Source organism: Psittacula echo (genome assembly GCF_963264785.1).
Source record: "Psittacula echo genome assembly, chromosome: 13".
In the NCBI taxonomy this organism is placed as follows: Eukaryota; Metazoa; Chordata; class Aves; order Psittaciformes; family Psittacidae; genus Psittacula; species Psittacula echo.
Genome location: NC_137749.1, coordinates 8,314,355 through 8,339,440, shown reverse-complemented (window position 1 = coordinate 8,339,440; position 25,086 = coordinate 8,314,355). Strand labels below are relative to the sequence as shown.

The window sequence follows — 25,086 nt, the reverse complement described above, 5'->3', positions numbered from 1 at the left end:
CAAGGGTAGCAGGACAACCCCTGCTTTCAGAGCTGTCAGCAGGTCAGGGGAGACAGCTGATGCCCGCAGCATCCAGAACCAGCTGTGCCACCACAGGGCTGGGGGACTTTTCTTGGCAGTTCACGTGGACACTGGACTGGGAAGGCTGACACTCCCCTGTCGCTGGAGTTAAGCCTGAGGGAAAGGTTTGGCTGCCTTTCGGGCTGCCCCACTACATCTCCAGAAAGCCCCACCCCGAGGCGCAGGAGGCCTCGCCTACTTCACAGCCACCTGCGGCCCGGGACTCCCTCAGCAATGCGGGGGCCGAGGGACGGGCTCCGAGAGACACACCGTGACTACGGGCGCTGCGAAAGGCATTACGGCTGGAGGACCTTCACCACCCTCCCCTCCTCGGCCACTGAGGCAGCAAAGTGCCGCCTCCAGGGAGGGAGGCGGCCTCCGGTCCCCTCAGGGGTGGCTCAAGCAGAGCGTCTGCGGGCCGCTTCCCGCCGTGCGGGGGGTGGGAAAAGCTCAGGGGAACCCCTCCTAGGAGGCTTTCAGCGTCAGGAGGACAGGGCTACCCGCGAGGAAAGGCGGAGGCACGGCCTCTGCCCGCCCTGAGCCCAGCGGGAACCCCGTACCTGAAAGGGCTCGCACTGTACGGCACAGCCGTCTTGACACTCCCAGGAAACACTCCCGCCTACGCCACAGCGTCGCCATGCTGTACGGCAAAGGGCCCCTGCGTCGAGCCAGGACCCCTGCGAGGTGCCCGAGCAGCGCCTGAGTGGAGGGCGGCGACACCGGGTCGGTGAGGGCAGCGCAGAGCGGGAGGATACGAGGGGAGCGGGAGGGTCGCGGCACGGTCCGCCCCGCCCGTGGCGCTGAGGAGAGGCAGCCGCTTCCCGCCCGGCGGGAGCGCTCCACCTGGGCTTGGGATGCGGCTTGTGGAGCCGCTGCGGGAGGCCTGTTCAGAAGCAGGCAGAGTCTCTGGCGTTGGACAAGCGCATTTGCGTTAAAATCAGACGTTTGGAAGGGAAGAAACCCCACATTTTGCTTGACTGGGTTCCCTCCCAGTTGCTGCTGCAAAAGAGGTTCAGGGAGGGCGTTATGGGAAAGAAGAGGAAAACAGCAGCTGCACAGAACCTTTACCAATATTCAGAGCTTTGTTTGTTTCCCCTCTGGAACTACATATCCCGCTGTAACACCACTCCTTCCTCAGGTGCAGCCTGAAAGTTAAAAACCTCTGATAACGTGGTTTGAATAAAGCCACTCCCTTCCATGAGGTATTACAGACAACACATGATGTAGTTTTTATTCCTGTGGCTAAGATCTGTTCAGTGTTAGGAGCAGGCCGCAGGGACTGGGGTCTGAGGGAACTTGCTCAAGCAAAATGGCGGAGCAAGCTGTGTTACCCAGGTCAGTGAACCAGACCAGCACAACCAGCTCTATCATAGGGTTTAAGTGCAGTGGTACAGGTATCTGCAGTGCATGACCTGTCAAAGCACTGCGGATGCTTCACAGCCTTCAGCAGCGTCTCCTTTCCTTGTGCACATGCGAGATGTTGATTAAACAAGGGCAGTGCTGAGTTATTAATGCTTGTATGTATTGTGGCAGCCTAAGGTGAAAGGCCTCAAAGTAGGCATTGGTCAGAACAATGCCACAAGGATCAAGGTCTTTCTCATTCAGATTTACTGGCTGTTGGCCTTTACTGAAGTGCAGTAGTGACCCAGCTTGCTGCTGTATGTAGACTCGTATGTGATAAGTAGCCAAATTGGAGTCTGGGACAAGGAATCTGCCACTTTTTCTTAGTGAGAGGGAGCAGGTGACAGAAAAACGTTTCAGGCAGTCCTGGTTCTGCTGGTTCGTGGTAAGGGCCTGGCTCACAAGGGGGCAGCATCCAACCATTTTGTTTCAGAAACCATCAGTCACCTGGTCCATAGCTGAGGAGAAATGGCAGGAAATTCATATACTCCAAGTCTCCAGTGTAGGTCTGATTGTTTTTAATTCATTGATGTCTGAAAATACACGAAACAGAAATTACTGTCACTTTAGTAAATGGATTGATGACTTGTCCAGTGTCACTGCTGGTAAACCAAAAAAGGCAAACCCCCTCTCTGTTGCCTCCTGCAGCACTAATCAATAAATAACTAAAAATGCTCTTACCCACTGCAGCAGCAGTGGGCAGACGTGACTAGAGCATACTGAGAGGCCCTTGAGTTAAAGAAACTTCCAGCTTATTCAGATAGTAATCTTTTATGCTTTTCAGGTACTTACCTGCAAAGTTGTCTTAGCTCTTCATTTTAGCCACTACTATGAATTCAATCAGGCAGTGTTGAACATATGCTCTTCACACAGCATTTAGTTCAGATGTGTAGGATCAAGAGTAGAATTAAATCTCCCCAAACAAAACCCAAGTTTATGTAAAGAAAGGTCCCTACAGCATTACTGTATTTTGCTAATAAGAAAAGGCCTTAAATGTAGACAGAAAAAGTTACCTTTAAACAGCACCTACAGTGGCAGTTTAGGAAGGAATTGATAAATTTGGAGTAAATTTGGAGAACTCTTTTAAGGATAGGAACTTGGCCAAGTATCCGTTGTAACAACCACGTTGTATGCTAACATTACTGATCATCTTTTCTCCAGCGCTTGGAGTCTATGAACCACAGCCTATGCAGCAGTGTCAAGATTGTAGCTTCTTTTAGATGTCTGTCTGTTACTAAACACATCAGCGCACACCCTTTCTTTTCTAACTTGAAAGTGAGACAGTTGCTTTCCCTTGGCATCCTTAAGTCATCTGGGAATTGGAACTATCAACAGATGCCTCTGTGCCACTGCCAGACCATGTGAAGCTGTGGGTGTCACCAGCCCTCTGGCTGTATTGCACAGCTAAGGATGAAGCACTGTGCAGTTCCGCAGGCTAAGGCGTTCCCATCACAACTGCCATCTTCAGAGGAAAGTACAAAATCTGTGTAACATCACCCTGCTTGTTCTTGCACATTCTCAAAAGCTTCATCGCTGAGACTGATAGAGGCAGATATCAGCAACAAGGAATAGGTTTTGCCCATGGTGACAGTAACAAAAAAGGGAGTAGCCGCTGATATTTGCTGCAGTCAGCATTGAGCAGGTGTGTCTGTGCTGCACTTGAAAAACCTTTCTCAGGTATCAGAGGCAGATTCTGGTTATCAGGTGTGGTTTCTAATGTGTCTTTGGCTCAGCTCCTATAGCTTTCTGCTCTCTTATTTTAATTCTTTTGTGGTTAGCATTAAGCTGATCAGAATAATTAGTGATACAACTTTTTTACATAAATATATAATATATATCTTAATTTCTTTTAAGAAAGCAAGCATTAAGTCCTTTAGTGGAAAATGCATTTTAGTATCAGGAATCATTTACATGAAGCATTGCGTTTCTGCAGTAAAAGCATATTTTTTCAAAGCTTGGGATTAAAAAACCTTCTTACAAGATAGCTATCAGACCTAACATCGTATTTCCACAGAATTTTGTCAGTTGTAGCTACTCATATTTAAAGTCATAAATTAACTTAATACATTAGATGTGGTTTGGTTTATTTCCAGGGGGAGATGTTTATTCAATGTACTTTAAACAGTGTGGTATTAAAAGCACAAAGGAAACACCACTGTGTATGTATATAAATCCATTCAGCAAAAATAGGGGTTTTGTAAGGCATGAATTGGTTCTGTTAACAGGCAGACTATTTCTTTTTTAATTTAGTCTAAGGACAGTTTGGAATTCTGTACTTTTTTCCTTCATATGAAATACCTTTTGTTCCATTTATCAATGGCTCACTCAAATTCTTCCTCATGAAGACAACCAGGACCAAATGCCTTTTAGAAATTTTTACTTTTTAAACACATCTTCTTGTCTTTCCTATTTTTCTGGCATGGTTTGCTTTATGTGTTATGTTCTCAGATTAGCAGCCTGGCAGGGTGGGGGGAAGAAGAGAGCTGTCAGGTAGATACCATCTTAGGAAGTCATCACATAGGTTCTTTTTTTAGTGGGTGGGGTGGGAAATGGTTTTTATCAGAAGTTGTATTTTGTGGCATGACTTAATGACCAATTTACATGACTGTCAGTGAACTGTACTGGATCACTGATTGAACTAAGAGATCTCTACATGAGGTAGGGCTTTTTGGGTTCTTACCAGCTCTCTTGTGATTGATTTTACCCTTTTTTTTTTCTTTTGCTCATGTTGTTCCTTCACTAGTGTGTAGCATGGTGTCTTTATAGTATTAAGGAGGAAAGAGGACGGAGAGAAAAAGCATGTGGAAAAAAGGCAGATCGAATGGTGAATACAAAAGTGGAAACAGTGACATAGTTGCTGGCAACTGCGAGAGTCATGTCCCAGAGCTACAAAAAGGGCAGAACAAACGGTAGGAGGGGAGGGGCAGTCACCAGTCCTTAGACCTTTTTCAAAGTAGGGTAAAAACTTGTAATGATTCAAATTGCGAAATATATGGATAGCATTCCAATGTGGGGGTTATGCTGGCAAGTGAGGATCTTTATTTAAAGACACAGATCCTGGGTAATAACAGGAGCATGTTTATCACTTTTATTTAAGGCTTCTTAACTGACGTGTGTAGCAAGAATTTTCCAATATTACATTTTATTGGGTATTGCTTTTCATTGGCACAAAGAAATCTCTGGCTGTTTACTTACAATCCAACTCCACTGTATTTTTCCGCATTTTTGATAACTGCTTTGAAGAGCTTTGACAAATCATCCTTTAGGAGAGTTCAGGCAATCTGATAAAGGAAGATGGTGACTAATGTTGGTTTATGAGATCAAGGTGGTGATCAGATTTCCATATGAAGTCTACAGAGTTTACAATATTTTGTTAGGATGGGACAAATAGCATATGCCAGTAACTAATAAATTTTAATGTGAGGTCTGTAAGTGTATCTAAACCAACTACATTGAGTAACCTAAGAAAAGTTACACACGTGACAGAATTACATGAGGTAATAATTTAAATTCCATTTTAAAATGTAGTTCTAAAAGAAAACCAACCATTCTAATATAAGGAAAGTGCCCAGAAGGACATCTTATTACAAATAATACATCCTTCGGCTAACAGTGTTTTGTGTGCTGGAAACGTTTGCGCACAGGTTCATAAACCAACAGCAATGGTTTAACATTTCATCTTTGTTGCTATTCCCCCCTTGGTTTGCCTTTTTTTTATTGTCAGAAATTTGTCTGACAGTAGGACTTGTTGTTATTCAGAATTTAATCTATGCTATTTTATTCCTTCCTTCCTCAACACAGAATCTTCTGTTCATAGTTTTTCCTAAACAACTAATTGATTGCAAGTGAAGGGAAAAAAACTGCAGAAACAGATGAAGCTTCAAGTAACAAAAGTTCAAATTTTAACTTTGTTCAAATGCTTCGACATATGTTATCAAAAAAGTGAGGGGAGAAAAGACAGAAATATGGTAGGTTTAACTGAGCTTCAGAGTTTCCATAAGGAGTTATGAAGTCTTTGAAAGCAGGAAGGGGTGTTTTTTTTTCAGCCTACATAACTTTTATGATGCACAATAAATACAAACAAGTCTACTTGTATTATTTGTTAAAATTTAGAGTACAGTTTTGCTGGCCATCTTCCTTCTCTTTTAGCTATTTCCTATTTTAGATATCTTCAGGCAGTTTCCTGATTCATACATGAGTGATGCTTCCTCTCTCAAAATTCGTCTTTTACATGTTCTCAGGAAGAGAAACCAATTTGACTGTGGAAAACAGCAAATTCACATAAAAGAAAATCCCTCCTGCTATTCTGAAAATGCAAGCTCAAAAGAATTTTCTTCCACTCACTGTTTCACATGATCTGTGGGGTTTATGATAATGTGCTAGCTCTCCTGTCTCCCTTTGTTTAGCCTTTTAGAAACCAGTCTTTGGTCAGGATTGTTAGAAGAAGGGAATGCCATTTGTTGTTATGCCAGGCATGGATTTACTGGGAAGGCTCTAGCTCCGTGCCATGCACAGCAAGTGGGGATAGCACTGCCACATTGCATCACGTGATGGCAGCTGTGTAGCCTCGATTTGAGACTAGGAGCTCTGTACATTAGCAGTGTCTACTCAAGTTTGTACAAACAGATCTGAGCTGAACTCTGTCAACTGTCAGAGCTATGCAGTGTGAACTAGCCTGTTATTCTGACCTGCTGTCATTCGTGTGATGTTGCTCCCAAGCTAAGACATCCTGGGTTTACATCTTCCCGTAAATGTGCCCTGTGAATGCAGGATCCTGATGTTCTGCAGTATCAAATACATCTTTTAAGATCTTGTCCCTATATAAAAATTGTATTTGTACAATGTACAATGATATATGTATAGCTGTCCGCAGTTCTGTAACCTGGATGTATTATTATCAGGGTAAATTTTTACTATCTAGACAAGGATAAGTCATGTGAACATGGTATAAATTTATACATCTGGAGCTTGTAGCATTGTTAATAGAAACTTACAAAAAACCCATACGTATATAGGCGCTGCCTTGGGCAAAAAGGTGATTTAAATAAAGGCATAAGCCAATGTTTAACATCCTACCAAAGAAACTTCCCTTGGAGGAAAAAAAAATCCCATAATAATGTATTACAAGTGTTCAACTCTCTGTTAACTTGGAAGCACAGTTTGGGTGGTTTAACTAACTGAGCCTCTGCCTTTATCTAATTTGCAGTTATTGCCATTCACCCATTTTTACTTAGCTAATTAAATATCTAGATAACAGAAAGGGTTACTTTGCAGGCATAGCCTTTATCATCCAAGTAAACAGTTGTGGGCACGCAGAAGCAAGTTTGCTCCTCCCATGCTTTTAGCCTGAACAATATGATTCAGCTCAAGGTTCAGAATCTTTTAAAAGCATTGTCAGAGGACACTGCTCAATCTGGTAAGTCTTGGTACAAACTTCTGCTTCTAAGTATAATCTGGGCTGATACCACCGACCAGTTCACAACTAGCTATAGTTAACTCCTAGGAGAATAGCTTACGGATTCAGGTCAGTGCATAGAATAAGTTTGGCTGGTTTAAGCTCTTTTCTCCACAGAGCAGCAGTAAAAGAAATTCTTAGTTAATGTTAACTGTGGGTGGCATCAGGGATCATGCTTTCAGAACCAGCTTTTGACCAGGTAGGAAATTCCTGTCAGGGAAGCTGGAGTGCAGTATTGCTTAGTTCATTCTTTGTTCTTCTTGATGTCTAGGTTACAAGAAAATTATTTGTTGAACTAAATCCCTGTTATAACATGGAAGGGATACTTCAAAGTTATTCTATATTAAGTACTGTGCTATAATGCAGGGTCTTAGTTATGTTTTGTTAACTTACTAAAAACACTTTGATCTTCACCTACCTCATTTTCCCACAATTCTTTATTCAATTCATCCACTCAAAGGGCTCTCAGGTAGTTTCTCGTTCTTTCAAGGACTTCCCCCATCATGTGACAAAGCCTGTTTTCAGATCTTCAATTCCTGTTTCTGCCACATGTAATACAAACTCCTTAAATCTTTTAAAAGTTTCTAGGCTAGAGCTTTTCAAACACTTGCTAACTAGGTTGGAGTTTTGTAGTGAGATTACAGCAGAGAACTTCCACCACGTTGTGTTTGGTTTTTGTTTTTTTTCTTAATATTTTCTTTTATGGTGCAATTTAATTGCAGCTTGATTATATTATTTCTGCCTCAAAGGAAACAATATAGACTGTCAAACCGACGACGAGGCTTATTAGAATAATCCTTTTATCTTAGAGCTGTTTGTAGCAGAATATTTTTCCACCTAGAAGCTCCACAAATTCAAATGTACTATTTATAATGTATTGATTGCACTTCCTTCTGTAGTTGCTGTTAAGCAATTTGGTGTACATAACTTCTCCTCCCTCCAGCAGCACTCTATATTTAACCCACATGCCTAGGTCTTGTTTCTACAAATTCTGCACTGGCTGAGGCATGCCACATCTGAGCTGAAAAAAGAACTGAATCCCTTGGGCCAAATTCATTCCTGGAGTTGCTTGATTGAACACAATGCATTTACACTGAGGGCAGATTTGGCTCATCCCTGACTTTCTCAGCGTTCACTGTGCTGTAACTAAGTAACAAGAACACTGTCATTAGGGGACAGACGAACAGCTTTCTCTAGGGTTATTAGAGCACTGAGCACCTTTAAGGAGCTCAGAAACCGGTGAAAGGAGGAGTTGGAGAAAAGGACACCGCTCCTTTTAGAGTCTGTGTAATGGGACTGATAAGCTATTCCTGTGATGTGATCGAACGTGACTGAATACTGCAGGCTCTTGGACTCTTATTCTATAAAATCCACAGCAGAGCAGCACAGGAAAGGATCGGAGGGAACAGCTTCTGCTGTACCAAGAAAGGTACCTATTTATATTTTCTTACTTCTCAGGCTTGACACAATTTGCTATCGTAGATTACTGTCACTGTTTTAAACAGTGGCGAGTTAGAAAGGAGCGGTGTTTTCCACATTTTGACTGGTACTCATTGTCAGGAAGCCAGTCCGTGGGCAGCAACAGCTTTCACAGAGAAAGAGTAGGACTTATTTGTGTATAATGCATTTATACTGTATTGTAAATCTTGACAGTTGAAAGAAATGAGATAACCCCAGCTAAATTGAAAATGTAATTTACGGTTATAAGTATGCTGGAATTTGGTGCTCATTTGTATTCAAGAAAAAGCTGGATGCAAGTCAAGCTTCAGTTCAGTCATATTTGACTGAATAGCTGCTTTTATAAATGTGTTGCTGCAGCTGTATTTTATGGGAGTTTTCATTCTCAAGAGGGAGTTCTGCTACAGCAAAATATCTGTGAAGAACAGACAAAAAGCTTGTACTTTTGCTTGCTAGCAGAGTTGCTGCTCATGAAGTAGTTTTCTGATGCCCTTTATGTGCATTCTTTACCTTCTGTCCTTTATAAAAACCCTCATATTTACCAATACTGTCGAGCACATGTCATACCAATGATCTCCATAAACAACCTTTACTTCATAGCTGCACTTACCCTTGCATTTTTTCTGCTTACTCAGCTGTGGGCTCATCTCACAAAGCCACCACATTCAGGCTACCATGCGTTTGCACAACATCGCAGTATTTAAATGCAAAAGAAAATTTTGCCAACATGCAGCTTTAGTTTGCATCAGTGGAAGAGAGTTTAACCATATTAACCCTGCACACAATTTACTTGTCACTCAAGTTTAGCAATATTTTTTAGCAGCTGGTATCAGGTTTATCTCTGCCAGTCTCACACTGTTGTCTTTCAGCAATCCTTCAGGATCACTGGAATTATAAGTGACTTGGAATTTTCTGAAAAAACATAATTTTGGCAGCAGTCATTGAAACCTGATCTTAATGCGTGAGGCATTCCATACCAGTTTAGCTTGAACTCTCTTAGAAGAGATTTCTCAGAAAGCAGTTTCTAGGTAAAGTAAGAGAAATTCTATTGCCACTCCAGCTAGTTTTCTGGGGAGGGCATTTTCTCAGGATTTGAGGCCAAGGTTTCATGCCCTGAGCTTGTCTCAGTTATGCTGCCTCTTCCCACGCAGTGGTTTGGTTACCTGCTGTGCTGTGGTGATCCCACCTTGCCTGGCCTGTTAGAGCTCTTCATTTCCATAGAGATAAGCCATTATTTCAGCAGCAATTTCCTTCCTACTCTTTCAGGTCCTTCAGTGAGTGTTTCACCAGGTTTCAGTTGTGCACTCCCCTTGGCCTGAAGAGCAGCTTGTGGAGAGCAGAAAGCTGTGCTGGAAACAGATTTACGCTAGATTAGCTGGTAGCCTTGGAAGCAGGGCAGGAGCACGCAGTGGGGATTTGGGACATTGAGGATTCAGCAGTTGATCTTCGTGGTATAAAGAGAGAATGTGAAATAAGTCTATTGCAGGTGATTAGGCTTAGGATAACTAGCCATTTTGGTCTTTCCTCTGCCAGCCCTTTCTCCCAAATCTCCAAAGCTCTAGTTGGGGCAAAATCATTCAGTATGAGGTAGTTTTACACAATGGGGCATATTAAAGTCTCAGCTAAGAAAACTTTTTACAGACCAGCTCATAGTGTGCTGCCAGGGCAGAGCACTTTCTGCTTTTAGCAGCCCACTGCTTCCCAGGTGGGGTTTGTACAGTTCAGCTGAGCTACGACAACCACCGGCCTCAAACACTATTACAAATAATACAAATGCATCTAATGTTCTGGAGTGGGAATAACAACTACCAGGAGCAAATGCTTCCAGGGGGTACCTGAAAAGATCTTATTCCTGAAAAGCTGTCTTTGCTCAAAGGCTGGTAAAGTGCATTTCTTATCCTTGAAGAATTCTCTCACCCCAAACTGTGACTTTAAATCATACAGTGTGATTAGGCCAGACTGGATGAGAAACTTACAGATCCACATGGACCTGCTTGTTGGATGGAGATGAGGCCTCTCTTCATAGCCAGTTTGTTCTAAACCCTGCACTTCTTTATGGGGCACATAGCCATTACATAAACCTTTTCCTTTAGGTGATAGCACTGAAGACCACTTAGACAACAGCTACTGTGAAGGGAGTTTTAAGTTGATAGCAATTATCTGAATTGAAATTAAGAGAATGGATATAAACACCCTTATGAAGCTTAGTTGATGAGCTCCCAAGTAGGCAGTAAGCACTTTCCTGTTCTTTTCCTTTTATTCAGAAAAGAAATCTGTATTTGTTTCCTTTCAACATGAGAAGAGGAAAAAGGACAAGACAAAAGGCCTAAGGGGAAAAAAATAATGATCAGAACTTTGCATTTATAGAAGTCAGAATTTTTGTAGTCATGGTAGTGAAGCTAAATTATAGTAATCTGAAAAAACCCTAGGAAAATGGAAATTTAGATTTCATAGAAGAAATACTTAGTGAAAAATTATATAAAGTCTGTTCAGCTTGTTTTTATGATGTCAGTGGAAAATCTGAATGTCAAATTCCCAGACTAAGTTTCCATTGAAATAAGCTATTCACATTTGGCAATATGCTGATTTTTCACAGTGTTGCACTCATTTGAAAATACATAAACAATAATGAAAGAATAGGAGGTAAAAAGATATTTTTTTGACCTTTAAAAGTACTAAATTACGAAGCTGTTGAATTGTGTTGCCTACAGCAACAGGATACAATGTGTTTGGCTGAAGTTAGTTCAGGCTTTCTGTCCAAAATACTCTGCCTTTTTCGCTCTGGGAAAAGATCAAGAAAAGCAAAATGCCACAAAACGGAGATTGTCCCACTCAAGACAGCACAGGACAGAGTCAGGGACTCCAGTCCCAGTCAGGGCACGGCACAGATCTCCTAGTGCAGAGCAACAGATATTGTTAAAATAAACGTAGAAATGTGCTGACTCTTCTGCACTGTTTTGCACTGCTTCTGAAAGAGCTAACATGTCCTTACATATATCTAAATCCTCTGCATGCTTTAGCGTATAAGATATTTAAAGGCATAATTTCAGCAGAAGCTTTTAAAAAGTTTGAACTTAAACCTTATATCCACAGCAAGCATTTTTCTGACAAAAAATTATTCAGCTTTGCAACACCTTGAAAGTTATAGAAGTAGTGCTAACTTAAACTTACTCTTCTGGCAACAAAGACATAGGTAAGACAGCTCACCCAAGATCGAATCAGAAAAACATTGCCAAGATGAGACTCAGCCCTAAGCCCCCTGACTCAGGATCACAAAGTTTACTCTCATTCCAGGCCTGGGGAACAGCAGAGTTATGTACATGCTGGTTTTGTAGAAGAGGGTGTTTTTTGTGGTTATGTTTAGGACTTCATTTTTAGTACAAAGCAAAACAGTATCAGTTCCAAGCTAAAACTGTAATGAGAGTTTCTGTAATGAGGCTTATAAGGATTCAACTAGATTGGAAAAATATTCTATCCAACAGTTTCCAACCTCCCAAGTATTTTAATACCTGTCATCTTATTTTTGCATCTGTAGGAAATAAAGCCTTGTTAATTATTCATAATGAACTAAGCTTCGGAATAGTTATTCAAATTTAATACTTTTTTAATCCACTAAGTGTGAAACTCACTAAGTCATATGTCCTTATTAAAACTCAGAGAATTTAAAGGTGCTTACTTTCAACATGTTTGTTTTTCTTCTCTGTAAATACCAGCTTTTAGCAGAGGAGGTTGTTTTGGAATCTGAGAAACAGCAGTAGTTAGTAGTTTAGACCAAATCTCCATACACTTTCCTCTAACAGTGTTACAAAAACTTCATACAGTTTTTATGAAGCACTGAGAAAAATCTCGATTTGAATTCATCTGGTGACTTGGAGTTACATTAAACATTGATATTTCCAATTGCTATAATCCTTATTTTTTCACTTCAGGGACTTCTAACACCAGTGATTTTTTTAACAGTACTTGGAAAAAAAATACCAGAAGGACTGATAAATAACATTACTGAAAGACCCTTATTGTAACCTGTGGTGAAATGCCTGGAGTCACCTATACACAAATAAAGAACAGGATGTCTTGTTCTGTGCTCCGTCACATGGGCATTTTATGTTTTCAGAAAAACTAGAGCTCCTATATAGTAAGGGGGTAATGAATCCCCTAACTTAAACAACTACTGGCATAATAATAGATCCCCAGGACTGAGCCAGTCTCTTGAGGTTTCGTTTATGGCCATTGGAATGACTTAGGTATTTAATTTTTAAGGGCAGATAAATTGGGGCAGCAGATACCCACAATTCCTGTTTGTTTCTTTCTTTGAAAGTGTCGTTTTAAATCTCTGTAAGCTGAAGCAGAGGTACTCCCATTCAAGTTTGGCTATGGTTTGCAACAGGGGAAAACTGCTGAACTGCATTGTGGAGTTATGATTTGGTCTCATGAAACCTGCCAAAATGAGTAAGATTAGATGCATAAGAAAATAACCCAGTGCTTTAGAAAGACTCGTCAGTACTTTGACAGGTTTGGGCATGAAATTTTAATATGTTTTCTTTTAAACTCTGCCTTCTCAAAACCAGATTTGGTGATAGATGTTATTCATTCCTTTTCATAAAGTTATCCCTCCAGTTTTCTCTTTATTCCCTTGCTGAATTTTTAATTTTGCCTGCTATTTTCCACTTCAAATTTTAGTTTTCAAAGAGAAGGCTCACTTTACCATGGTGTTTCTAATGCACAGAAGAGATTGCAGTGCTAACCTGTGTATTTGGAACCTCAGTACAAGCACTAAATAATAAGTGCAACTGCCTTGTAATTAGTGGTTACGGGAAACTTGACTATGTGCAAGTTCAGTTTTATTGCATATTTAATGAATCTCATGAATCCATATTAAAGCTAAAATTACAGTTGCATTTTCTAAGGCTGTCATAACATGACTGTCTCTTAGGTAGTGGTAGTTTGAAACTGGTTGAATTACACAATTCTCATATCAAATATTTTTCAGCTAAGAATATGAAAGCAATTACCTATTTTGGTACAGATTTTTCTTCCCTCTGAGTACATGACCATCACTGATGCATCTCGCTCTTGGCAGGCTGCTTTTACAGTCTCCTGCTATCAAAAATTTATTCTCACATCTGGAGAAGACGGAGATTAAGAGGGACAAACTCTGACACAGAAACAGGGTTTAAAAGAAAAAAAAAAAAAAGGAAAAGAAGAGAAAACCAAGGTATTTCTGGTTTGCTCCTTTTTAAAGTTACCTTCTCTGGAAACTGGTTTTCAGGATAATTGTCTCCTAAAGGAGCTCTGCTATGAACAACCCATAATGACAATTTATGAAGGCACTGAGGTGTTGCACAGCATTAATAAGCATAAACCCTCCCCCCCACCAGCTGAAAAACATTCCTTGATACAGCAAAACCAAGTGAACTTGTCTAGGAATGGAAAAAAGCAGCATGCGCGATAGAGGTTGTTGCTATCTGTGAGCGACCTCTAAGGATCTGTGGAGGCAGGTGGGCTCTGCTGCTATATGAGATGGCATTCATGTAGGACTAAGAAGTGCAAAGATCTAACTGAGGCACTGTAAGAAATGGATCCCTCTGAGCACTTAATCGTAGGAATGGCCAAGCTGAATCGCTTCCTCGATTAAGTTTTAGATCCAAGACCATTCCCTTAACACATAAGTTTGAGCTTTCACGCGTAGCTTTTTTTTGTCGTTAACAAATACGTTACACAAAACATGTAAACAAACCAGTGTTAGCAGCCACACAGCAGTCTAGATCAGAAGAGAAATGCAGGTTAGTGTTTTGCCTTCAGAAGGGATTCTTGGGTGAACTTGAAGTGGTAAGATTTCAAAGGTGAAGATGCAAAATTTGTTTCCAGGTGGCCCAGCAGAACTATCAGTTGTTGCCCTTCCAGAGAAGCTAAAGGGCTGCTTATGGTTTTGCATAAGGAATAGCTAGAAGAAACAGGCGGCTTTGGCTATCTGTGTGGTTCAGAAGCATATCCCAATTTACACCTTTGTGTTAAGCTAGTTGCATCTTAGTATCAGGATGTACATCTGCCAGGCTGCAGCAGCCTAAATACAATCTATGCATTTGAAAAGTTAGGGCATGTACATCTCAAACAAGGAGTCTTTCTCTGCACAAAGTGCACTCTTTTAAAACAACAACATCTTTAAAAGGATCCTGCTGTCCAAGTAAGGAGAAGGGTGAAGTATTTGTTCAAGATCAGCAAACTTGAGTGCTTTGCTCTGTTCTGGCTAATAGAGACATGTTAAGAAATAGCATTTCACAGGCTGCAGACGAGGAAGATACTGTTCTTTAATATGTGGGCTTCTGAGCATGAGATGTCTTGTAATTTTGGTATATAAAGCCTGTAGTAGTGTGGGGAAAATAAGACAATGGAAATCTGGTTTGCTGACATACCCTTCCATGCCTGGGTAACAGTGTGAAAATGGAGGGATAGGATTTTACTGTCAAGCAGCTTCTTTTTGTTAAGGTATAAAAATAAGTCTTCACAATCTGTTCCCTGTCTGTAAAAGGAATCTCAGCATTCCTGAGTGGGCCTGAGATAGCCTACAGATGCTCTCTCTCCCTGTTTTGAGAAGTCTCAGCAAATGGTCTCATATCTACACTAAGCAATAGAGGAAAGCTGTTCTTCAAAAAACACACCACCTATAGATATCATCCATTCTTTGATCTTTGAAGGCAGCCCCAAACACACTGGCAGAATCTCACAGTGTCAAAACAACAGCCTGTGGCAAGTTATACTCAGAGGATGCCAACGTATCCTTTGTAACCAGAGGATTATGTCTGGCAGCAGTGTGAAATAATCCTGAACAGCAACAGTCTTCAGTTCTACACGGACCTGAGTACAGTTGAAGTGCCACCAAGTAAGTCACTGGTAAGCAGGGCTGATGCGGCTTCCCTTGTGCAGAGGCAGGAAGGGTTAGGTACCTGCTGGCATCAGTAAATAACTTCTGGGCTCCATCCATTCACCACAGTTCAGAATAAGTATCTCTCAATTACGTCAGTAATCCAAATCCATCAACAACGACCATACAATCAACTAAGGCCCAACCCAAGTTCTTGGTGAACAGATAATGTCAAACATCTTCATGTAGAACTAGAAAGAGCACAAGTCCCACCTGGAAGGTGTAGGACAATTAGGCCTGATCAGTAGGGCTACTAGTACATAGAAGGAAAGAAGCAAAATTGACCTCCAGGCCTTGATGATCCTGTTGAGGTAGAGAAACAGATTCTTGTTAGCTAAGAAATGAAATCCATGAAGTCCAAGAAGCAAGATTTTTCTATGCTAGTGATGCTGACAAGCCCTGAAAGGAAATGTCTCAGGTCAGACTTTGCAAGAAAAGCATTTAAGGTAAGCATTAACAGTGGTTACTACTTAAAAGCAAAATAAAGACTTTTGACTGCTCCAAACAAATCGTACTTGCTGTGCAACTACAGTAAGTGGATGGGTGAACAAACACCACTGTGAGCCTATCTCCATGGAAACTCAGTTATCTTCTAAACTCAAAGTCTGTTCTGCATGATGATTAAAAATTCAACACAGTGGGATAGATTTTTCCCGTGTGTAACGTGTATGTGCCAACTCCTACTGCAGAATGGAGGTCTGACAACACATAATGTTTACAATTTTCTTGGGACACTTCTGGGAAAAAAAGAGAAACAGGAACAAGTAGGAAGAGACCTGGGGGAATATTTGGCTAGTCATATAGCCCCTTTACCTCAGGTTTTGGGCAACTTAGGCCAAAATTTTTAGGATGTTGTAGCTCCTATTAGAGGATTGGTTTTGCTGAAGGTTGGTGGAGTGCAATACAAGTGTGGGCGTTCACAATTTTTAGCAAGCTGGAAGAGAAAGAGACTTCACAGAAAGGATCAGAGTAGAAAGAGTTGTGTCATGTTCTGTAACAGTTTTCTTTTGAAGTGCAACTTAATCCAGCCTGCTGAGGTTAAGAAATGGGTTCTGAATCCTTCAGACTTGTGGTCAAATGCTTAATTGAGACTTAAAGAACAAATGAACTTGGCAGTCATTCATCCTAATACTAACTGCAGCACATTCCAAACTGTGCTGTCCTCCCAGCATGCAACTGTCAGCTCTGCTTGTGGGAAGCAGAGAGGGAAAAGCGGAGGTGTTAGAAGCTGCATCATCAGAAATGAGGTGTGTTTTGAGTTGTACAAGGGGAACTTCACACACAGAGAATCCTCAGGCAAATCAAAACTCTTAGTTTGGCACCCTGTCAAAGGCTAAATCAACTGCTTAATATTAAGAACCTTTTCTTTATGAGATCCTTTGTGCTGTGACTCCTGAAAGGAGGTAAATGCACCTCCCTGTGTACTAGCTTATCTGAGATCCATCAGAGTAAATGGCTTTGATGGGATTTACTGCTTGATCTGTACAGGGTGACACGCATCTCATCTGCTGAGCTTTATGTTCAGATACCCTAAACTCAAAAAGACACACTGCCCATGCTGCACACACACAGGCACCTGCAGCTATTATGGTGAATTTCAGAGTGAGAACAATCCCATCAGATGATTTGAGCTGGCCGATCAGAGAAGTACAACATGTCCTTTTGTACATCTTTTCAATTTCATGAGTCTCAACTCTTCTCTGGTTCAGGGATTCAGTTTATATTTTTATAACCAGTGAGAAAACATCCCTACTTTATAAAAGGAAATGCATCTTTGGTTCTCAGATTAACCTCTTGCGTCAAAGGTTTTATAAGCAGGAAAAAGGCTTCTATTTTCTGTAAAACATTCCACCTGGATCCCTCTGCTGCAGGCTCTGAAAGGAAGGGGCAGGTGGAGTCCTACTGAAACATCAAGCTCAGCTTCTCTGCGGAGCATGCAAGAAGGGCAGATGGTGGCATAGAGCTCTGCATGCAGGGTAGTAACTCAACCTGCAGACTGGCTTGAAACAGAATGTTACTTGACAGTGGCCAGTTTCTGCTGATAATTGTGCTCAAAATTAAAAGGTGAGATGTTCCACATTTTCTCACCAAGGCCAGCTTAGAAGTTTCCCAGTGTTCAAAAATACAGGAAAGAGAGATCACATGCAGGCTCTGATTAAGGTTTTAAATCCTTTGAAAAAAGAGAACAGATTTGATGCTGGGAGGCTCCTTGTGCAATGGCATGCATGAAGCCAGGACTGAGCAGCTGTGTGGGGGAAGGGACCAGAGCATTAAATAAAGCTACTTGTTGACTGCCTGTAAAATTGGCTTCTAAAGGGAGTGCCACAGAGCACCATCCAAGTGACAGAGAGCAATTTTCAGCCACTCTAGAAAATACCATAATTAAACTCTGTGTGTTGCTGTTCAAGTATGGTTGGTTGTGGGTTATTCAACTTAGTATTTACAAAAAGGACAGCTCTCTCCCGTGCCACCTTAACCCTGGGCTGTTTTTCTTTCCAGATGCTGGAGAGCTCTTCAGTCCTTTTGTTCATTGTCTTCCTCCTGCTTTTCATTTTCCTGCTCTTTGTGGTACTCATCAGGAGAAACCCCGCTGCTGCCCTTCTCTGGAATGAAATAATCCGGGAGAAAATAACCAATTTAATCATGAATCAGACCAAGGAACAGAGGATTTTAAATTTTGTGCTGCAGAATGCAGTCCGAGGAGACCCCTGTAGTGTGCTGGATGCTATAGATAAGTACTGCTCCCAGAAAGAGTGGGCCATGAACGTGGGCAGTGAGAAAGGTAATTGCAGCAGGGATCAGCACTTGAACAATCCTTCAAGACCAGCACATTACAGGACATGTTATTGTGTTCACATGGTTACTTCCATCTGCTGAGAAAACACAAGAACAAACCCAAACCCCAACCTCACCCCTCCCCCTCAAAACCCCACAACAGCCTTGTGGGTGTCCAGTGAGTAATCCAGGAAGTCACAGGACTGAGTCTGGGTTTGCATGTTGTGTACACTGCAATTGTGTAAGCAGAGAGTGACAATTTATGAGGAAAATCTAGGTTGGATTATACCTCAGTTCTTACACAAGGTGCCCTTAAGGCATAACTCACCATGTGAAATACTTTCAGATCCTTAACTGAGAGATAGTAAATGGGGGGGATGGGAGTGTGCAGTATTTTAAACTATGTTGTGTATGCAAGCATAAGTTACAAAATCAGCGTTGAAGGGAAAAATCCTACCCCTGTAATACACAGAAGCAGTGCTCAGACATTGCTGCTACTTACCAAGTAAATCATCTTGTTCTTGCCTCCTAAAGGAAAATATGTGGACAAAGCATTTATTTTTTAATTAGCTGCAGGAAAGTGACAATCTTTTAAAAAAACTGTAATGGCAAAATGTTAACACGTTATGAATTAGACACAAAAGTAAATCTTGCTGGGGAATTGCAGGGGACAGTTGCTTAGCCTGGGATTAACATAGCTAATGAAATACAACAGTAAGCATTGTAACAGCTTCTCCGTCATGGGTACAGTTTTTGAAATTCTGCATACCAGGCTGGGTGCTGAGGGCAACAGAACAGTGGGTGGTGGCTGAGTGGAAATTCTTAGAGCTCTAAACCTTGATCAACTGGGCTTATATTCTTAAAGATTTCACTCCAGTTTTGCTCTGACAAGATGACCTTTCCTCCGATCAGAGCCATCAACATTAACGCGTCTTTAGCTCCAAAGATTTTGGGAGTGACCACACGATGACAAGAAGCAACCATCATCATCGTACTATTCATAAACAAATGACGTCCAGGAAAGTACCAGATAATGAAATTTCTATGTACACTGAAAAACTCCATGGCTCGCTGTAAGATCCCTTCAAATACTTTTTCAGAGTAGTTCTCTAGTTTCCAGCCACACAAGTAAGAGTTTTCTCACAAGTAAATTTTTTTTCTCCAGAAGGACTGAATATAGCCCAGTGTCTTACCACTTATTTTGGTAACATTTTGTTGTTGTTGACTGATGTTTTCCATCCCTCAAATTCATCCAGTGAATCCAAATATTTTGCAACTTCATAACTACATTTTTCTTTTCTCTTTAAAAACAAGTATTTAGGATAAGAAACTTTGTATCATGCAAAGATAGGATAAGAAACTTTGTATACTGCCTGTAACATTTGCAACAAATATGAGCAGTCAAAAGTCAGGATTTATATATTCCACAAACATGGCTAGTTTCTGAAATAAATTTTAGACAAACCCACTGCATTTTTCCCTTGTAATACTATAAATATTTTAGTTAATTCAGGCACTTCCTCACTCAAAATGTTTATATTGTGAAACTAAGCAAGATCTTTTCTAGTTGAAAGTTTGCATTTCAAAACTTAGAATTTCCATGATCAACTTGATCACAGATAGGTCAGTCTGCAAATGATATAGCATATAATTTGACATCAACCCTTAATTTTTGAATGTGCTTAGCAACTGAGTATACTCCGTTAAGTTTCTTGTCCCTAACTTGCTCTTCTGTATGTGATCTAGATTGATTTTGTCGGAAGTTAACATATTTCCATTTTATGCAGGTGTAATTCTAGACAAGACAGTGGAAGAGGTCAGTCCATCAGTTGCACTGGAGCTGGGAACATACTGTGGCTACTCAGGAGTTAGGATTGCTCGGCTGCTGAAGGCAGGAGCTCGTCTTCTCACTGTGGAGTTCAACCCAGAATTTGCTGCTATAGCTAAACAGATATTTGAGTTTGCTGGAGTGCAAGATAAGGTGAATACCATTTGTCTCCAACTAGTATGAGGAAGCAATACGTGGAGATTGGGACTTTACCCATAGAAACAACATGGATAGGTTTACATTTGGTTTTTACTTGTCAAGCAAGTGTAACACCCTAAGCGTTTGGGAACATGCAGAGTTCAACCATCAGGCTTGATCATAGGGAAAAGCTACCAGTGTCCACGGAAAGGACTGAGGTCATCTGTGTTTTTGTATATACAGCACAAGCAAATTAAATTTGATAGCATTAGTCAGGGGCCCAAGTATGACAGAGACCCAGCTGAGAGTCAGGATAGTTTGAAGTCAAGGGTGTGAGGGTGTGTGTGACCAAAATAATCAGGGCTGTTCTTCAAAGTTCTTTGTTATGTGAGACAGCTCACAAAAAAGAGCTGCATTATGTGCAATGGACTTCAAATGAGATGTGCTTACCGAAATCTAGTTGGTCACAATATACATATATGTATATATAAATTTTGTGCAATCTGAGGTGTCTTGACTCTGTGCAGTTGGTTAGGATGCAGGTATTTCCAGTCTATCACCCAGCTCAGCCCAAGGCTGAAATCTACAGCAGGTCAGGGGATTCATGCTGAAGAAGTGCCTGTCTGTTCGACTAGACAAATCACTTCAGGTGATAAAACCAGAGGAAATAAATCCCACCATGAGATCTAATGCGTTTCTTGACTTCTTGAAGAGAACCTGAAGCACTAGCAACATCTAAAATTGCATTTTCCCCATCTGATTTAATTTCCTGATCAGCTATGAGTCATAAACCAGACAGATTTCCTTACTACTTTTTTCTTCCACACACAGAATATGGCTCTTACTTGACAAATCAATGTGCAGCAGCTTCTTTCAGTCTGGCCACAGTTTAAAATGAGCTACAGGCATGTGCTTTTTCTTAATGGTTGTCAATTATCAGATGGATTTGCATTTCAGGTAAGACTCCTAGAAGGCCCTTCAGAGGAAATTATTCCCCAGCTGAAGAAAAAATATGAAGTGGATACTCTGGATTTTGTCTTCCTGGACCACTGGAAAGACAGATATACACCAGACACCATCCTGCTTCAGGTCAGTTTGCACAATTTCAGTCTTAAAGTGTCTGTGAGGTGTCTGCGAGGGCCATTTTCTTTGTGAAGGACTAAATCATCTGTAAAATGAAAAATGGCAGCCAAAATAGAAACCTTACAAGAAAACAGGATCCTCGGGGAAGGATCCCAAACTTTTGTTAGGGACAGGTGCTGACACTACATAGCTCAGGACTTGGCGAATACTGTTGTACCATTTTGTTTCTTGAACAACCCTAGCTCAAGGAGTGCATGGTCTGGGTCTTAAGCTCCCTAGGAGTGTCTACATGGTCACTAACTGGCAGATTGGACCCAAACCCATCCTGATCTGGGGAGAGCAGGTGAGACTCAGGACCTGTGTATCTCAGCTCCACTTCCTGAATTTGCTCAGTACCCCTTTTTTGCCGAGGGTCTGTTGTGCCAGCAGAGCCTTTGAATGAAACACTATTTTGGTAGCACAGCTGGGTATCATCTTTCTGAGTCTTTGCTCCACCTAATTGGTGACAAAACCACCTTTGGAGGAGTGCAGACTGCCCCAGTCAGGCACTTGCTGGGAAGTGCTGTCCAGCTGTCTCCAGTCCTATGGAAAAATTATGCTCATTCTTCCCAACCTGCCTTAACTATTACTATAAGTGTTACAAAAAGTGTAACAGCAGTAGGCAATGATAGATGAAGCAGCTCATAGAGGACTTCTGGACAGGAAGGAATTTTTAGGTGTTAAGTAACTGAGATTGACAACATTTGTATCTGTCAGCACATACACTCTCCTAGCTTTGAGCTGCCTGTATGTATGGAAGTGTTACTTTCCAATTGTTTTCTTCACAAATAAATCCACATTATTTTCTCATCCAGGCTCCCCTGGTTTTCAATTTCAGGCCTGTCCTCCAGATAGCTGTTTGAAAAGAAAATCTGTTTGGTGTTATGGACAGCCAGTATTGAATTTACAAATTGTTCCCTCCCTACAGTTATTTTGTACCCAGAGAATGTTTTCTTTTAAACTGGCTGTGTAAGGACGACTGAGCTCTTTCCACTGGGAAGAGCTGGTGCTTCCTTATCAGAGCTTAACCTTCACAACACAGCCAAAACAAACAGGTAGTTTAGTTTCATCATAGTGGTCAGCCTGATGCAACTCTGACACAAAGTTGCAAAAGTCCCTTATGAAATTAAAAAGAGAAAGATGAAGAAAAGATAATCACATTTTCTTAGCTGTTACAGATCTTCTAACATGCAATTTTGGCAAGTATTGCAATATGAATATCCAATAGGAAATGTAAAACGTTCAGATGAAATATACACTGAAAGTGGCCCAGACAGCACTCCTGACACAAAAAGCATCTGAAACCCTAGTGACCAGTGGAATATACAGCATATTGTCACTTGTAGGCTTCTATAAGCTCTGCAATAGAAATGGAACAGAGGGTATTTGCTGTCTCTAAAATTACTTCTTCTGTGCTGACCAGTATGGAGTCACCACAGGCAACAGCAGAAAGCTGAACAGTATCTGCAGCATTCTCATCAACAGAACTTCTCTAATGTACTGGGAGCAACAAAACCCATCCCCCCTGTTTTGGTTACAACTGCTGCCTGTAACCACAGGATAACAACCAGCCTGATTAACTACAGACTGTTTTAAAACAGCTGGTAAGCTCAGATAAGCAACTTCTGCTAGACAAATATACCAAGAAAAATTAGGTTTGTAGGTTAACTGAGGATAAACATTGTACTTGAAGTGAGTATTACAAGTTAATTATGCCTTGTGGAAATGTGTCGGTGATCTTCATTGTGCAAAAGCCCTGCTTCATGCCCAGCTCCTGAACAAAGGGGCAGAATGTACAGGGTAAAAGGAAAACAAGCACAGAAAATCTCTTATTCATTTAGATGTTCTGGAGTTTTGCTGAGACTGGCCAAGAAGACTGGTCCATGTCAGTCTCTCAGGTGACCTTAAAAACTACTACAGTATTTTTATGCCATATTAAAAAAGTTTTCAAACTTAGGCATGAAAGCCAAAACCAAACCATCTTTCTGGACATGGAAATGATGTGAGCAGCAAACTGCACACCACCACTGCACTTGATTTGCTATTTCAGGACCCAAATGATCCAACATGTCATCAGTATCTCTAATGAGATTGTTTAGAAGTTAGCATATCAAACATGCCCACAAAGGATTACTCAGCTTCTCCCATGTCTTTTCTTCCCTCCAAACCCGCAGTACAATGGGGTTCTGGATGCAGGCACTTGAGTATGACATGGTTTAACATGAAAGCACATTACATTCAAGCCAATGTCTGCTTAACAGCCACCGTGAAGCAATTTCTCTTCTTTCTAGGAATGCAACTTGCTGAGGAAGGGATCGGTTCTTCTGGCCGACAATGTCATCATCCCAGGAGCTCCAGAATTCCTTAACTATGTTCGCAACAACTCCCATTTCCAATGCACTAACTACCCATCTCATCTGGAATATATGAAAGCTAATGATGCTATGGAAAAGGCTGTGTTTTTGGGATAAAGAGGGCTATTAATACTCAACCATGTAAATGCAACTGCACAAGTTAATTTTTCCATGCTTTAAATTTTGGGGTGTGGGTTTTTTGTATTTTGGAGCCTGTAATTAAAGCAAGTGCTAAGTGGAGATCGCTTTAGACCAGGCAGAAAACAAAATCAGAAGTAGGGTAACTGCTCAAAGGTCTGTTCTAGTGTTTCACATAATTCAGCAAACCCAAGGTGTTGCACATTGCCTTGACCAACAGGTCAGCAAACAACATAGTCTGTTATTTTGAACTCAAACCTGATCAACCACAGTTTGGGCTTAGGGTGAGGTGGAGAAAGCTGCCGCAACTTCTGAAGATACGTATCCCCAAGCTGATCTGATTAATCATTATCAAGAGTGGAAAAAAGCACGCGTGTTGTGAGAAGACCATTTCAGGAGCCCTGGTTTTGCTAAATTACCAGCATGCTACTTAATGCAATGAAGGTTCCTATTGCAGTGAGATACATTTCTGCATCGTTACTGCAAAAGTTAACCACTGCTATGTGAGAAAGAAGGGCATGCACTGAAAGAAGAGAGACCCATGCAGTGAGAAAATAGAACATAATTTTGCAGAACCCAAAGAAATAAAGTCATTAATCTGTCCATGCAGAGGTAGGGAAAACTGGAATAGTAAATAGGTTAAAACTGGGACAGAGAGAGAACAAAAGGAACAGGCTCTTTCCAAAGGAACACCAAAACCTCCAAAACTACATATTTGACCTTGAGAAAATGCTGTTTATCCACTCATATTTACTTATCCTTTCACTATATTGTATAGACATTGTACATGCTTTTTAGGAACAGGGCAAGCTGCTTACTCTGAAGTGCTGTGTATGTTTAAGATGCTGTATAAAAATAAAGACCAGAGAGAATGGGTTTTACCAGGTGGGTGCTGCACACCCTGGTTAACCTCAGGGCTGGTAACACTATGTGAATAGTGAGGGTTGTCCCTGAGAAGACAACAACCCAAATCTGAAGTCTCTCAATGCAGAAATCCACTGGCATTCTGGCATGTCCTGCTGTGATTATATAATGAGGCAATGGTCGCATTTATAAATAAACCCTAAAAAACAATAGAGCTGGCACGTGACTTCCTTTGTTTCCCACGAATTCTGCAGTGCACTTGGGATTTCCAGCCTTGCAACAGCCACAGAAAGATCTAACAATTGAAAATGAGAGTGAAAAATCAAGGAGAACCATTCTCACTTTCCCATTATAGATTCTTTCAGACCTGTTATCAGCTGCTTCTTTTTACTGCCCACCTTACTGAAGTGGTGTCTCTCCTGGCCTATGTGCTACAGAAAATCCACCTACAGGACACCAATCATGAGCCTAGCAGAGGATTGCCCCACAAGTATAAAGGAAAACTAGAACAGACTCAGGTGACAGGCAGTTTAGAAATGGACCAAGCAAACCACAGTGACCCAGCCAGCTT

General features: G+C 41.2%; 2 protein-coding genes across 10 annotated transcripts in view; one reads left to right on the top strand and one right to left on the bottom strand.

Annotated features, from left to right (window-relative positions):
* TXNRD2 (thioredoxin reductase 2) overlaps window positions 1-2,409 on the bottom strand; it is a 55,909-nt gene extending 53,500 nt beyond the window's left edge. For 3 of the 4 annotated variants that reach the window (XR_013957912.1, XR_013957913.1, XM_080628309.1), the window contains exon 1: window positions 621-767. Coding sequence is in view for 1 of the 4 variants with exons in the window: in XM_080628309.1 (XP_080484435.1) it covers window positions 621-699 (79 nt within the window). In the remaining 3 variants the exon portion in view is untranslated. Of the gene's footprint in view, window positions 1-620; window positions 768-1,908 lie in introns of those variants that run through there. The other variant, XR_013957911.1, reaches the window with a different exon arrangement.
* COMT (catechol-O-methyltransferase) lies at window positions 563-24,727 on the top strand. 6 transcript variants are annotated; one of them, XM_080628313.1, is made up of 5 exons: window positions 563-783; window positions 17,796-18,078; window positions 19,859-20,052; window positions 20,995-21,126; window positions 23,451-24,727. In XM_080628313.1, exons 2-5 carry the CDS (start codon window positions 17,796-17,798, stop codon window positions 23,628-23,630), a joined length of 789 nt encoding a protein of 262 aa, XP_080484439.1. In that variant the 5' UTR covers window positions 563-783; the 3' UTR covers window positions 23,631-24,727. The 6 variants fall into 6 exon arrangements, with proteins under 6 accessions (XP_080484439.1, XP_080484441.1, XP_080484438.1 ...); XM_080628315.1 differs by lacking the exon at window positions 563-783 and adding an exon at window positions 4,097-4,119; XM_080628312.1 differs by lacking the exon at window positions 563-783 and adding an exon at window positions 6,727-6,877.
* The last annotated feature ends 359 nt before the right edge of the window (window positions 24,728-25,086 follow it).

Bases quoted from the DNA above. Each gene is read 5' to 3' on its own strand.
- COMT (XM_080628310.1), top strand. From the start codon at position 15,638: ATGAAATCCATGAAGTCCAAGAAGCAAGATTTTTCTATGCTAGTGATG. The intron at 15,743-17,795 runs GTAAGCATTAAC...TTTTCTTTCCAG, and splicing joins TTGCAAGAAAAGCATTTAAG to ATGCTGGAGAGCTCTTCAGT. The intron at 20,053-20,994 runs GTGAATACCATT...TTTGCATTTCAG, and splicing joins TTGCTGGAGTGCAAGATAAG to GTAAGACTCCTAGAAGGCCC.